The sequence below is a fragment of the Musca domestica genome, unplaced genomic scaffold, assembly GCF_030504385.1.
Source record: "Musca domestica strain aabys unplaced genomic scaffold, Musca_domestica.polishedcontigs.V.1.1 27, whole genome shotgun sequence".
In the NCBI taxonomy this organism is placed as follows: Eukaryota; Metazoa; Arthropoda; class Insecta; order Diptera; family Muscidae; genus Musca; species Musca domestica.
Window position 1 is genome coordinate 304,750 of NW_026712286.1, and position 16,724 is coordinate 321,473.

The following is a 16,724-nucleotide window of genomic DNA, read 5'->3' on the forward strand; positions in this document are numbered from 1 at the left end:
ATTCAGGTAGAGCCGTTATGTAAACAACAACATACATGAATAATGAATTTGTGCTGCCCAAAAGCTGTAGCTCTTGGCTATGGGGAAAGACATTATTAATGATAGCCACCATCGCTGAGCGGTGAGGACAAACTGATAGCAATTATTTAATGAACAGCTCAGGGTGTTTCCCTCTGCTCCGCACCACCCACGACTAGTACACATACACTCGTATGCTTACATATGTATATGAATAAATGACCAATGTGTGTAATATTCTTTCCTTACAGAATATATCACTGTTGATTGTCCTGATATACTCATGGCGTATAAACATCAACATAAACAAGTCCGGCGACTTGGAGGATGTCTACTATGGTAAGTAATTCATTAGGCAATAAACACTCACATAAGCATGCACACACACACACACACATGGGCAAAGTTGCAATGGTCACACACTCGGGCACAGGCGTCCATCTATGCCTGTGGAGTCAGCCTATGGGCGGCATCCGTCTCCAACCCCGCTTCTGTACCGCAAAATGCGGGTACACGAGTAATTGACTCAACTGGAAAATCAAATTTGTGTGTATGCGTGTGCGAGTGTCTCTCGATATCGACCGTCTGAAGTCTATTGGCATCTTCAATTAAACGGACTATGATTTGGTTAACGAGATTGGGCAAAGAATGGTCGGGTTGTGTGTCTGTCTGTCTGTTTGTCTGTCTGTCTGTCTATTCATCCATGGAATTGATAGAAACCACAACTTGCCAACTTGTATCGTTTTTGTTAGATGCACACGATAATCACAGAATGTCCTTCAATGGCCAATGTATAAAAATACAACAGATGCCCACAACCGCACCGATACGGAGAGAAACTATTGTGTGCTACCAACGGTGCTGTTCCTCCGCACGCCGTCATTACCATTGCCCACACGAAGCCATGAAACAATGGCATGCAGCAACCACCCAATGCAAACAAGAAATTTTCCCAATGATGACCACGACGATGATAGCTGAATGCATCAATTCCCAGTTGCAATCGAATGACATGCAAATATTGAGTTGGCATCCGTGTCAAGAGAGCATTGCTGACAAAATCGATGTGACCGCAAATCTACCAATCATGCTGGTACGCTCTCAATGACAATAGTGGCATTGGCATCGGAAGTTGTTTATTTTTTGCGTATGTGTGTGAGTGTGCGATTCGACCTTAGCAAGTGGTACGAAGTGTCGAGGGGTAGTCCAGTGAAGTAAAAGGATGCAAGAAAAACAATTCCCTCCACATATTCGAGGATATTAGAATTGAATGTGTTTCGGAATGTTAATAGAAAAATTCTGCTATTAGCTGGTCCGATTGGATGACTTCATAAATCGTCATGTCTTGTGGTACATGCATGTTCAGCTCAATATTTAATGCCAAAAAGAAGCATTTTGATTTTCGATCACCTCTTTTGCAGTCCAAGCCGATTTAAAGCACCATTGTCAAAATTGATAACATGATGTGTGCGAAAGGGTTTCCTTGAGTTCAACTGTACAACAATTTGGGCGGTACACCGGCTTACTCTTCCGACGCCCAACCGACGCGACTCATCCGACACACAAATTGCAACTTACAAAATATGCCCGTAGTTTAATAACAAAAATTTAAATTTTCTCGACTATTTTCAGGAGTCCAAATTGCCTATTTCGCCATAATTGGAACCCAAATGTCAATGATTATTCTGAGCGTGATGCTGCTTTATGGAATCCTTAAGGTAATTTTACACAGATCCTATTTCAAAAACAACATATTGTTGTCACCCTTCGCCTGTCGCCAAATCACAATTCGCATTGCCGATACAAGACGTTCGAGAATGCTCATCCCTTGCTGCACAGTGGTTCAGAACTTAATTTTATCGACTTAATTCTCAGTTTATTTTTTTATCACATCGAAAGTACAACTGAGGTAGCCAAAAACGTAATATTTCAAATAGAGGACATGATGTTCCCTTACGGAATTACATCCCATTTGATATTCGATCGAACATCCCTAAATGCGATTTGAATTAACTCTGAAGAAACTGAAAAGAAAAATCAATTGTATTTTTTTTTTTTTTTTTTAATTAAATTCATCGATAACCAATAGAAAAAACTGGAACACATCACATCTCGGAGAAAAGGGGAAATAAACAACAATTACTGACTGTTAGAACGTTAGACAACGCTTCCGAGTCACTGTGTGCCGAACGAGATTCAATTCGGAACGAAATATGAGCGAATGTAAACTAACTACTATGTTTTTTGTTTCGTTGGTGTTGGGGTCCTTGCTTTTTTCCGACCAAATTCCGTCGGGTGTTGCAGATAACAACTGAATTAGAACAACAACAGCAAAATGTACGAAAAAAGAAAACACAAAATTGATGAAAAAATATCATCCTGAACATGTGTTGACAGTCTTGTTTTATGACACAATACAAATTCATACTGACGCATGCACACACACTCACACATACATACATACATACATTGAACCGGATATGGACTTGAAATAGCGCAGCGCAGGGGGACGAGGGCAAAACAAGAAGATGTTTTGCGTTCAAAAATCCCTATAAAAATTTGGTTTATTGCAGAAGAACGAGCGACCCCACAGCAGTCAAAGGCAACAGAATTCCCATAAAATGAAAATGTATTTCATTTTGTAGATATTAAAGTATTACCCAACACTCGTACACACATACATGTGTGCGGGCACTCATCGGTATATGCAAGTGTGCATGAGTGGATGAGCATTTCTTCTCATAGCACTTAAGGATGGTCTGAACGTACTGTGGCGTATAGGTATAGGACAACTGAGGAGCTACGACGAACAGACAGGATTCTCGTGCGGACCAAAAAATGAAACGAAACGTACATTGAAGCACTTGTGTATTTGTGCACATGCACACTCATCTCTGGAGGACCCTTGTGCAGTGTACACATATAAAGAGTCAACTGTAATCTACCCGATACACACCCACGTCTAGCTGACGAACTCACACACCGACGCAAAACGCTCGAACAATGATGGTTTAATGTTATCGCATTTAGCATTTTTATTCTCTTGAATTGAGTTTTTTCCTGACAAAGGGATCTGATTGAGATATGTGTATGTGCGGACGCAAGTTTGTGATGTCTATTTCATTTGCATAAAATTAATTTACTTATTTTGGTTAATGCTTTCTTCGATTCGAAAGGCAACGTCAATGTCAGTCAAACGCATCACAGGGCAAAAACTGGGCAACGATGTACAAGACGGGGTTCCATCGACTTCAAATACCCTTCAGCGACATGGCATGACACGACGCTCTCTCATCTCTTCCCATCGATGCTGTCGCGTAAAGGCAAACTTTCCGAGCAAAGGCTATCAGCAGCGCCGAAAACAGTGCAAGCGGAAAATAAGACCCTCATTGGGGCAGCATAAATTAAGCGGATCTCAAGTAGCCAAATTAGAATTGGTTAATGAAACATCTTGTTTTGCATGGCCACGAGCCACGGCGCTTCCCACAGTGACGTAGCAACAAATCCAACGGTTTGACGACCAACTTTTGACATTTCCAAGTAAATCTGCTTTCCCAACAAAAACAAGCAAATTGCCGCAATGATAGACAAATGTCATAAATGGCGATTAATCACAAGACCTTTTAAGTTATGAGGACTTGATGTCAATGAAATTTGAAGAAATAATTGTCTTCGGCTACGGCCGGAGGATTTTCGAAGAATTTGTTTAAGTATTCAAGTAATGCTGAATAATGAAGTGCCTAAACAGCTTTAAATACTCAAAGGGTACAAAGGGCAGTCCAACATATAAATGTATTGTTAAAAAGTGTGGGGGAGAGTTTGACATTTTTTAGAATTGGACGGTTGATTTATTATGAATTTCGAAACGGATTGTCGAGGCGCTAGTGAGACTTTTTATAATGAAATATCGGCATCTAATTTTGAAATTTAATAATACTAATACTGGCACTTCCAGAATTCCCTCGGTGGCTGTTAGTCTATTCCACATGGCCGTTCGAGGGTTTAAACAGAATTTGAATACTATTCAAAAAACAAAAAAAAAAAAAACAAGTAAGCAAAGGCTACAGTCGAGCGAGGCCGACCGTTGAATACCCTACAACACTATAATAAACGATACAGTTTATATAGGCGAGATACTCGAAAGAATTCCACAAGATATTGTGACAAATAATAAAAGAAAACCATCAGGTTTCGTTCTCTAATTTTCGAATAATAGCAACTTAAACTTTTCCAATTTATTGGAAGATGTTGCACGTAAATGGTCTTCCTAGATCTGGAACCAATATTTCCCAAAGACCTATAATCTCTCAGAAGTGGCAAAAGATTAACATTTATTATTGGTTTTTGACTGAAACGCATCTATATGAGATACAGACATTTGACTATATTCTTCAACGAAATCAGCGTTAACGAAATATTCAGAAGTGCGTCTTTCCTGTATTTGTGAATTCTCCAAAAAGTCACGGGAATGGCCATTTTCGTATTTTGTCTACAAAAGTTGGCAAACTACTTCACACATTGAATATTTTTGGATGGAAATCCAAAACTGCTTGGCTTTTGCAATGCCCGGTAACCCCCATTCAAATGTGCGTGATGATCGGGCAATAATTACGACCTGCTAACAATTTTGCAGTTTTTTTGGTCCATTTCAACCCCTAAATATATGGCGATCATCTCCAAAAAAGAGTAAGCTTCTATTCTGACCCTCATCTGACCCCCATGCAAAATTTCGTTAGGATCGGGCCATAAATGAGATCTGTATATGATATCCTGATATCCAAACTACTTAGTTTTGTTAGCTGTAGAAATATTACCAAATGTTTAATTCAAAATGAAAATATGCCAAAAATGTGACAAAATTGAAAAAAATATGAGAAAATTTTACAAAATCAATATTTTCATCTTTAGAGATATATTTTTATGCGATTTTTTAGACGTTGTTTCTTTCCTGCCAAGAGGCCATTCTGAATTAATGAGAACTGTCGAAATCAGTTCAGCCGTTCTCGACATATAAGAGATCTTTCAAGCATATCTTCTTTGATAGGCATATATATCGCACATATTTTTCTCTATATCCGTTTTGTTGGATGTTAACATCAATGTAAAGATCAGAAGTAACCTTGTCAAGGCTTTGTGATTCTGCCGGGATTTAAAATATTCGCGGTTTAATGAAAAATTTTGAATTTCAACACAAAAGATATGGTCTATTTTACCCGCTAAATATTATCCGATGACCACCCAAATTGGTAGGCTTCTTCCCCGCCCTAAACTACTAAACTACCCTAAACTACTAAACTAGCTACATGGGAAGTTCCGCGTCGATTGGTCTATAATTGCGACCTGTATAGCTACTGCAAAATCCGACATTTTTTCAGTTTTTGGTCCATTTCGACCCCTAAATACTATGCGATCATCTCCAAAAGAAATAGGGTTCTACTCTGACCCTAGCCCCACCTCCATTCTAAGTTTCGTGAAGATCGAGCTATAATTGCGACCTGTAGAGTGATTACAAATTAACATGGACAGAGGGACAGACGGACGGACGGACATACATAGCTAGATCGACTCAGCTCGGCGAGCTAGGAAGACCCATACATACTTTCCTATGTGGGAAATCAATATTTCGAGGTGTTACATAATTTTTTGCCCAATCAAACTTATAATACATAGTGTTGTAGGGTATAAAAACTGTGTCATAAAACAATTGTATTCAGGTGTTCCCTATGCCCTATCTTTGAAATAATTGTACCATATGTGCACATAAGAAACTGGTGAAGTGAACTTAATAGATTCCCTTACCAACTGATCTTCCTCCCCAATTTACATTGCATCAAAAAGAAAAAAAAAAAACGAAGTATAAAGAGATCATGGCAAAATTATGAGAGGCTATCTCATGCTTATATACATTTCATACCCTCAGCCATATGGCAACAGAGGGAATTAAATTTCAATTGAAAATTGGTTAAAGAAAATCATTTTAATTTCCCTTTTTCCGAGAACAAGCATGTTGACTTTTTTAGTATATTTAGGACAATATAAATAAATTTGGTCATTCAATCAACGCTATTTTTTAATCTTACAATAAGTATTTCACAAAGGGCTAATTCTTGGCACAATTAAGAAGGTACTGTTACGCAATCAGATGTTTACAATTTATTCAAAATCATTCATTTGACAACATCTCATTGCCAAAATATCTCTATAAATCAAAATATCTCAAATATCTCTATAAAATGAAGAGTTGGATATGCTTATTTGAATTTGTTTCCGTAGATATGCAAGACCACGTGAATGAACTGACAAGCAGCCCTGCAACGTTCTCCATTCAATATTAGAATAGATAAGAATAATTGTGTGTCTGCGATGAGGTTAAGATAGATTAGTTTTAGCAGACAAAACAAAGTTTATAAGTGCGGTTGTAAGATTTAGAAGATTTTCCAAAAGAATTTTAGTTTTATGTAATTCTTTTGTTCCTCTTCTATTGAGCTTACGATCTCGTCACTTGGGTAAAAAATGTTTTTTGTCATAGAAGTTATTTTTTAAATAACTTCTGGGGAGAATATCCCAGACAAGAAACAAGGGATCTGATGAGGATTGGTGGCTCTTTCCGAAACCTAGGTATTCCCTGCCTTACCCCCTGGTAAACATTACCATCGTTCTCCACTCATAAACAAACGTTGTTTTTATAAAAACAACAATAATGGGATTTTGCCTGACGATTTTGCAACAACAAAATACTATGGTATCCCAAACAAGCAAGCCAAACACTGTTCTAGTACTTCAGGAATATATTCTTTAATGAAAAGCGGAATCTAAGCTACATCCAAAGAACTTGATTGTTCTTTCTACACTTGTATATCATTGTAATGCCCCAGAAAGTTGTCAATCTCGCAGCAACAATGCCTTCTGCTATTGATAATATTTTTATTTCATTCAAATAGGAAAACCCTGGTCTAATTGTTCCGTGGATCATTGGTTACATAACATTTATGGCACTGGAAGCAGTCGCAATGGTGTATTCGAACGTGTTGCGGGATCATGTCAACAAGGTAAGTTGTTCGATTGGTAAATTGAGGTATGAAGTTCAGTTCTAGTTTGATGCTGTTCGACAAATATATTTACAAAACTATAGTGACATGAACTTTAGGCTTAACCCTAGGTCCAAGTTGGGCTTATTGTTATCTACTCCCTTCGACTAAATTTGAGAGTTTCTTCCAAAAAAAAAAAAAAAAAACTCTCCCCGCTTTCAACCACTCACTGACTGTAACAATAGGTTGCCGAGTTTGCTTGTGTCGACGAACCGTAGTATACAAGAACATGACTGACATTCAATCGATGCTGCAAATAAAGCTCACAAGCTGTGGTCTACAACTGCAAATAGCCAGAGGCAGTCTCTGGAAAATGATTAAGAAATAGAAAGACACGGTAGAATAAAAAAAATATGGAGTGTCGTCATTGACCTTTCAAAATATAAAAGAATGGGATGGGGCAAAAAGTCCAGTGTGTGGACATGACTGGCGGATTTATTTTTACGTAGCGGTTTACGACTAGTGTTCTGCAAAGAGCTTACCGAACATACGACCATAGATTGACAATGAATAATGTCGGCATTTGAACAATTCAAATTACTAAATCGAAATCCCGATAGTGCCGTCTTAACTCACCAGCAACATTGATCTTCAAAAAAAAAAGAATAATAATAGTAATAATAACAAAACAACAACAACAACAACGACATAAATAAAAACACACAATAATAATAACAACAAGGACGACCTTTCTTTGCTTGTTTAGGTTTGAGGGAGATTTCATTGACCGAAATAGAAATGATGCGACGATGACAACTTACTTTTCCCCATACAAAACCAAAACCAACTGAAATTTATGACCTTTTTAGTTCGCCACTTTCTGGCTAACGAAGTGTGAACATCGTTCGGACCTCTAGTTGTTTTGCCAGGCACGTTCCTTGCCTTTGTCGAAGGCGTCGTTATTGGAATGCGGAGCACAAAGCGATAATAACTCTAGAGGGAGCAAATAAGATATGCAAAGGCCTAAGGGTCTCGATGTCCGGACGGCACAGTGTTCATAGAGTGGTTGATAGGCAACATCAACAACCGTACAGCAATATGTTTTCCATTATTGTGGAAGACCAATCCAAATTTGTTATTAGAATTGCGCCATTCAGTGGTATTTGCAGATGCAGAAAATGATGGAAATTCCGTTGGCATCATTTGCTGTGCCGTTAAATGTCAATGAAGTCATTTTTATGGGCCGACCTCTATTTCAGTTTTTGAATATTTTGGCTTGATTTCTGCGACGTGCGGCGGGGAAGAAATCGGAATGAAAAACTCATTTCGAACATCTGTGCTGGGAAACTTTTTAGGAATTGATAAACAATGATAATCATCAGGCCGACTAACTTGGCACCCACACAGACGGACAGACGGACAGACAGGCAGCACCAGTCAGCACGCCAGCCAATTCACCAGCAAACAATGGAGTCGGGCGAGCAAAGTCAAACAATAACAACTACAAGTTGTGGGAGGATAGGGGGCCGGTCATACTCAAATACTGTTGCTGCTTGTTAATTGTGCTGCAGTGCTCTTCCCTCTGAGTTGATGATGATGACGATGCCTAGAGAAATTCATGTGGAAATTTGCATACCACTTTGCCGCAAAAACAAAACAGTTTTTCGAAACAGTAACAGCTATGGCGGCGACAAGAGTAGGGCTTTGGGTAAAGAATTTCTCGAGGAGTCTAGAAGTTTTTGGTTGGCTGGGCCAGATGATTTAAAGTCATTGATTAGGAGGGGAAGCCTGGCGGTGTCATCGCAGAATGAATATTCCGTGGACTTGTAACCTATGATTGACGTCTTCACTTATACCCAGACGAAGCGGTTGAGTTAAAATCGATATGACGAAGTTTGTTCACATTCATTAAAGGAACGGAAATAACTAAAATATTGTAAATTGTGTAAAAACGCGGAATTGGAAAGGGTCGCGGGTATATTCAAAAGTCCCAAAATATTCAGCAGGATGTGCTTATTTGAAATGAGGTTGCCTTCCAGACTCTACCATGCTGTCACAATGAATATACCCATCTGAAACGTGGGCTTATTTAGATATTTTTCACCGCGCTTAGCTCCACATAAAATGTTGGAATTTGTCATTTATATTTTGAAACCATTTGCAACCATTTTTCGTTCGTTGTTGTTAGAAAACCTCACATTTTTAGAAAGCCTTCCAAGCGGAGGTAACTATAATTTAATAAAATTTTGAAGTCTTGTGATTTTAAATCTGTCTCACCAACAAGCTGACAATTGAGCTTTTCTGCACTTAGCTTTATCAATTAGAATAAGACATGCAAATAGAGACTGGTTTTGGAAAAACGGGCTGGAGCTGGACGTTATGGTGATTGTTACTCATCGTGTTTATGCTAGAGCTAATGCTGGGTTTTACAAAAATACAGGAAAATTGAATAAAATGGCAAATGATTAATACGTCGAAACTTGAACAGCTTGCGATTCCTGGCAACTATAATGGTCTGATGTAAAGCTCATATTTCCCTGGCAATAAGTAACTTTCGTAACTTTCCCATGAACACCAGAGATTCCTGACCCTGGATCAATGATTCTCACAAACCCACTGACAATAATAATTGTCTAACGTAAACCGGGAGTCAGGTTTTTCTAGAAACTGAATTCAAATACGAACAATACGGAAAACTCACAGAAAAACTGACAATGACGATTTTTCAACAATAAAAATAATTGACATCACCCGACACCATCAATGCCAGGCGAATAGTGAAAGTTTACAACAGGCAATTTGTTTCCGCGCCACTCCACCCTTCGTTGGGTGGCAGCTAAAATAAGAATCTGCCGTCACATCAACATGGCTCACAGTATCGGTGATGTAATTGTGACAACACCGCAAATCACTCCCCCGATATTTGGGGGGAATATTAGATAATCTATTAAGCGGTTTTAATTGAGGGTTAGTTGTTCCCGGCAGAACTGAGCCTTTTGCAATCAAACTCTTCGCCATTGTTTACCTGTTTCAGCCAGCAATATTAGAGTGATTTGCAAGGTTCACTGGGAATTTGACCGTGCTTTATCCGCGGCGCAGGAGGGGCCTTTGGCAGCAAAGAACTCATTATGGTAATGATTGCTGCTTGTTGGCATCCCTCTGCCATTGGTATCTGTGGAGGAGCAGGATCGGCGATGAATGAAATCCACTTCGAATATTAAAGGAAAGAAATAGACTCGGTTTAGCAGCCAACTTGGTTAGGGCGGTGGAAAAAAGTTGGCGTTGTTGAGGGTCATTCGAGTAACGAACATTTGAAACTTTCGCTCAAGTCCATAGCAAAGTACGCTTGTAGCCGGGCGAGTGTTAGTGCATTTTTATTTGAACTTCGCTTCGTGGAAGTGGTGAGGGGGTTTGTGCACAGGATACTCTGTGTGCATAGAGTGAAGTTGCCTTCCATGCTGCCTCACATTGCAAGCGCCTCTATTTGTTTGTGTGTAGGCAGGCAGGTAGGTAGTACTTTGAAAGTTGAATCGAAAGAATAATAATAGCTTTACTATAACACCCCCTCCCGCTCCGCTCTCTTCCTCACATATTTTTACCTACCTACATATTTATTCTTGTGTCCTATTTTTCAGCAATTCGATGCGATGTGCAAAGCGGAAGTGGCATTTTTTATAGCTCGCGCTTTCATAAACGTAAGTAAAAGAGCATAAAGGGTGCATGGCATGTTTGTTTCCTTTTTTATTTCGCTTTCAGCGATTTTCTTTCATTTGTGCGACTTCAAGTCCTCAGTATTACTTATTATTTCATTTTCCAAATGACCACAAACACACTTCATCCACATCCTGCGAATCGATGGACTTTTGGAAAACTCTTTGGACACAGCTCACAAACCAGTAGTTCACAATGGGCAGAGCAAATGCAAATAGGCTATAGAAGTCGATGTGAGTGGAACCCATGAACACCTCTGCAAGCCATGCGAATGTCTCGAAGACCAATATCAGAAGATTTAAGGTCAACCAAGGTGTCATATGATTTGGAGAAACCTGAGGGGACTACGAAATTGATGACGTGAAAATAGATTTCGGAAAACTTACCCTGACCACAGCATAGCACAGCATTAGCCAACAATTAAACGTGACCAACGATCCAAATAAACGACACCGTCTCAAGAGGGTCAGCGGTAGGACGTGATATTTTCTCAAACGCCAAAGGGATAGCGGTTTACTTGCTGTTCGAAGCAGGGTCACAAACTCATACAGGCTATGAATCTGGAAATGGTCAAAGGTTGACTTTGTTCACGTTGGGCTGCAATACCAACCGATCCGAAAATGCTGACAAGGAATACCAGCCAATAGACCAGTGGAAACCATGTTTTTTGACAAAAGGGTTTATCCGCCACAAACGATTTTATATCTTCCCAACGCGCTTTCGGAGCAAATGACCATATGGTGTAAATTTCACATTCGTCCCCTTTGTCGCCATGCGTCTCTGTGGCCAGATTTAAATGATGCCTAAGAAAGTGGCACAACTTTAGATTGCATGTTGAAATTTTATACATTTTTCAGGATAGAATAGAAAAAAAAAAAACAAATGTGTCAAATGTTCTGTTCTCCAATTGAATATAAATATATACACACAGACATGGCACAATGAAAACAAGGTAGGGCACTCATTCCAATCGATTTTAATATTTTTACCCTACAACACTATGTGTTGGGGGTATTATAATTTTGATTGGGCCAAAAAGTACGTAACACCTCGAAATATTGATTTCCCACATAGGAACGTATATATGGATCTTCCTATCTCGCCGAGCTGAGTCGATCTAGCTATGTATGTTCGTCCGTCTGTCCATGTTAATTTGTAATCAAACTACAAGTCGCAATTATGGCCCGATCGTCACGAAATTTTGCATGGAGGTGGGGGTAAGTTCGGAATAGAAGCCTATTGCTGTTGGAGATGATCGCATAAAATTTGGATGGTCATCGGGTAATATTTAGTGGGTGAAATAGACCATAACATTTGTGTTTAACAAAAGTAAATTTTTTCATTAAACCGCGAACATTTTTAATCCCGTCGAAATCACAAATAGACGAAAAGGTCAAATCTGACCGTTACGTAGATGCGGATAGTAAATATATGGTATATATATAGTGAAATATAAACAATGTGTACATATGTACAAAGGAAAGGGATGTTAGCTAGAATGCTTATATCTCAAGAATGACTGCATCAATTTTGACAAATTTTGTCAATTCAGAATGCCATCTTGACACAGAAGAATAAAATATAGAAACCCGAATAAAATGACGTGAATAATGATGTTAATATATATTTTATAGTATTTTCTGATAATTTTTTTTTTTCATAATTTTTATTTTTATCATGCGATTTTTTTCAATTTGACTTATAATATTGAAGGGTAATAATAGGCTCAGTAGAGCTAGACCTATTGCGGAAATGGACCAACAATTTAAAATGTTTCTGATGTGGATGGTATGATCTGATGTGTGATGGACCACTACTTTTGTATGAAACAATACATTTCCATTCTACCGGAAGGCTGAAAATAATTTACAGCCGAAATCCAAAATACACAAAATTCGATCCTCGGTCTTTTTTTATGCTGATTTTGTTGACGTATATGGCAATATATCGTAGACCAGCAAATAATATAGATGGGTCTAAATTTGAAGATACAGAGGTACCTCTTGCATTTGGAGATGATCGGAAAATATATAGTGGTTGAAATGAACCAAAAACAGAAAAATTTTCCTGATCACAGAAGACCAAGAGAGAGAGAAGAGAGGGTAGCATTTTGGATGACGATTGGAAGACTGGACCACAAAAACTAACAGCTCGACGGTGTGCATAAATATTGGGCAAATGTCCCTGGTCAAAAAGCTAAGGATAATATCTGGACAGTGCTCTATAACATAGTTTCAAAAGCGAAAATGGATTTAGACATAAGGGCGCTTCTACCATATTGTAGTGATGTAGATTATCATATTATCTCAGCTTTGCATAAATGTATCAATTAAATAAATAAGTAACCTCTAAAAAAGTTTGGTAGTGTCCTGAGCTGTGACACGATAAGGTCACACAGATTTCTAGAAAACATGCATTCTCAAACAAAAACAAAGAACAGAAGAGGTAATCCTGTTGTAGAGACTCGTTAATCATCTTCATCTTCATCTCCTACTCCCACATCACATTACACTCTTACATTTTAATTTTAAAATCTTCTTCATTATGTTTTATTTCAGTGGCCTTTGCTGTGAACGCTCTATCTAACTCCGAAATATTTATCAAATATTCCGACACAATATCTGTTATATATTTCAGGTTCTGTCCATGTGGGGCGTGCTAAGATTTTATAACCTTGTTCGTTGTGGAATTACGTGGAAAGGTCCGGAGGTAAGTTAAATCACAGGTGTACAACATTATGCAACAAAATTTGAATTCAATGCACACCACTGCTACCTTTAGATATTAAAAGGCGCTGTAGGAAACATACAAAAATTTAAAATAATTAAAAACTAATTGTAAAACGGAATAAAAAGTAATTTAACCATCTCGCGTTTTGGGAGTATTTCATTAGCCATTGAATCTTGTGCATATCATGCAGCTTTTTAAAAGCTGTCAAGTTTGTGGTGTGAGACATTTTGTTGCATCTTGTTGTCAAATGTTTGTTTCATTGACATTCGTAAAGAGGAGGTTGTGAGCTTGGAGATTGTGCACCGAACATTAGATTACTCGGATGATTTTAATATTTAGGCTACATGCCTTGCATTCATTGGGGACCTCCTAGGCCCAGCTCACATGCTCAAGAAGTAATATAGATCACCAAAACGATTGATAACAGCAATTCTCCCTTCTAAACAAAATACAGGCCAAGACCGCTTTAACGGCGTCGCCAGTTATGGACCGCTCAAAGAGGACACCGTGCGAATGTCAGCAACATCAACAACAATGCCAAAATCATCATTACCACCACTACTACAGGAGACCACGTAGCAACAGTGTCGTCCACAAAGCTTCGGGTGGAGGCTTCGGATGTTGTGCCTTCTTCGATCTCGATTATGACTATGACAATGATGAGGACGATGATTTGTACGACTATGAAGACGGCGATGATTTTGACTGCGACGAGGACGAGGATGGAAACTACTACGACGAGGAAGGTGAGAGCAGTGATTGTTCCATGCTGGGTGCCTCGCCCAATCACAAGCGGGTCGAGCACAAATACCGACAGCGTAACAATAACATTCGGTCGGTATTGGTTAGTAAACGCCACAACAAATACAAAATTACCCATCCCGAAACGCGCCTTGAAGTCATAAATGAGTCGGAGCGTAGTGCCGGCAGCGGCAGTGACGAGAACGATTCGCTACTCGTGGCCTATGACAGCACTCCGTCGTTGGCGTCCGTTTGACATTGGCCAGGTTGCATTGGAGATGCAGGAAACAACTGGTTTACAGCCGCAACAGGACATGCGGACGAACGGAAACATCTCAGTGGTGCAAATCAATGTCAGCGCCGACGTCCATACCGACGCCTGTACAGCTGTGTAAATGTGTTGCTAATGGTCCTACTTGTATCCGTGGAAATCTATGCCCAACTTGTGATTTTCCTTTAAAAGCCCACTGTTCGTAACTGGTAACATGGGTGCTCAGTATATTTGAAGTTATTTGGTTGGGGGATCGTTTAAGAAAACAACAACACAGATGCGATTTTATACACCGGACAACCGGACACACATACACTTACACTTATATTGCGACAACCTTGAGATGTGAAATGGTTTGTCCGAGCGGCAGGCAATTTGTTCCAGATGACAGTGGGGCGAAAAGGATGACCCCCGCCACAAAAAAAGAAAAGCGCCGATAAAAAAAACAGCAGCCATACAATCGCTCTTATCAACAGTAATTAATTAAGATTATGTTTGTATGTATGTGTATAGTGTATACTTTTAGTACCTGTTGCAATGCCAATTGGAGGTGTGAGAGTGTGTGAGTGTAAAATGTAATGTATGTGTGTTCCATCCACACCGGAATATGTTAGCATATTATTATTACCACACAAATACCGATAAATTATAATCTAACATTACGCAGCGTGGGTCCGCATCGTTTACACTGGCCTTATTTGTAATAAATGATTACAATTTTTCACTATTTGAAACCTCGAGCGATTTGAGTGTGCGGGAGGTCGTTTTAAGGCCAAAGGCAAACGGACGGAACCATTTCAAATGTGGGATAGGTTAAACAAATATTTGCGAGACCATTGAAAATATAACGTTCCTTTGCGGCTTTTATCGCCGTGATTGGGTGCAAAGGTATGAGTCCATGGCGATTTCCATTGATCTGATAACAAAACAAAATATATGTGAGGATGGAGGAATGTAGTTTGTCTCTCAACGACATCCTTGTAGTTGTATAGAATAACATGGGTCATTACAGGCCCCCAGGAATTGCTATGCTGTTTTTTTTTTTGATCATTCTCCATAAAAACGATTCAAATTGAATGACCTTCAAATATACGCGCGCACACACACACTCACACACCTGCAACATGCATCTTGCACTCATATCTAGAAATAAGCTCATTGTTAACATCTACCCACGTATGAATGCATCCGTAGCCATATCTTTGGAACAACTAAAAACAGGTGGAAAACAAACGATTTTCTTTGAACCTTGCCATATCTTATGTAGGACTTGGTAGTCCAATGTTATATATCAAGTACTCGTAAACGTAGAATGCTGCGCTTCTTGCAGAAATATGTAAACAAAAAAGCAACAAAAAAAAAAAACAGCCAAATGTTACAGTTCCTTCCGGCCGGAAGGTAGCCTACTAACAACACTTTGTTGGATATCAATAAGCTATTACGTATGAATATCTTTGCATATATTGTATGTATGTATGTATATTTATTTATTTATGTACGCCGCGTATACGCATACACATAGCCATCGTTCGTGCCTGCATGTGTATGTATGCGTGTACGTTTGTGTTCGTATAACTACTTTAAATACAAAATAAAAATAAAAACCTATTATAAAACTCAATAAAATGTAGACAAATTTAAGCTAAGTTTATTAAAGCCCTTCTCACATGATTTGTAAACACAACAACAACAATAACAACACAAATGAACGTAAATATGTACACAAATACAAAATAAAGAGATTGGGCATATATTGAATGCCAACAACAACAACAACAACTCATCTGTCAAACATCAATGCAATTGCGTTACTTTTTAATATCGCTGCTGGGCGAGAGGGGAAAAGTTGATTCTCGGTAAAAAGCTCACAAAAGAGTATGTCGTATGTCGATACAGACGAAACGAAACGCCATTCCAAATAAGCTTTTCAAATGTTTGATTTTTTGTGAGTTAAATTAAAAACTTTATGAAACACATTTGGAATAACTTTTGCATAACGACATCTAATGCCCGTTCGAACTGTGGTGTGTACCGCGAAGGTGTCAAATGCGATTCTATTGTTTTTGGGCAAAACTATTTTATATAAGAGAATCATTAATAGCCGATATCGTTGTGAATGGATTCCCAGTTCATATAACCTTCTAATCGTACGTTTTGCTCGATGGACTTTCGCCTGTGTGTCTGCTGATGTTTCTGACTGAATGATGTGCAGATATGTTTCACGC

General features: G+C 38.8%; 2 protein-coding genes across 5 annotated transcripts in view; one reads left to right on the plus strand and one right to left on the minus strand.

Annotated features, from left to right (window-relative positions):
• LOC101898294 (organic solute transporter alpha-like protein) overlaps nucleotides 1-11,166 on the minus strand; it is a 39,961-nt gene extending 28,795 nt beyond the window's left edge. The window contains exon 1 of the mRNA XM_059124150.1: nucleotides 11,144-11,166. The gene's annotated coding sequence lies outside the window, so the exon portion shown is untranslated. The remainder of the gene's footprint in view (nucleotides 1-11,143) is intronic.
• Nucleotides 1-16,297, plus strand: part of LOC101898116 (uncharacterized) — a 34,473-nt gene extending 18,176 nt beyond the window's left edge. For all 4 annotated transcript variants that reach the window (XM_005177170.4, XM_011298120.3, XM_059124147.1 and 1 more), the window contains exons 3-8: nucleotides 270-357; nucleotides 1,651-1,736; nucleotides 6,960-7,067; nucleotides 10,682-10,741; nucleotides 13,395-13,466; nucleotides 13,942-16,297. In XM_005177170.4, coding sequence (XP_005177227.2) covers nucleotides 270-357; nucleotides 1,651-1,736; nucleotides 6,960-7,067; nucleotides 10,682-10,741; nucleotides 13,395-13,466; nucleotides 13,942-14,484 — 957 coding nt within the window. In that variant the 3' untranslated portion in view covers nucleotides 14,485-16,297. The remainder of the gene's footprint in view (nucleotides 1-269; nucleotides 358-1,650; nucleotides 1,737-6,959; nucleotides 7,068-10,681; nucleotides 10,742-13,394; nucleotides 13,467-13,941) is intronic.
• Nucleotides 16,298-16,724: the final 427 nt, after the last annotated feature.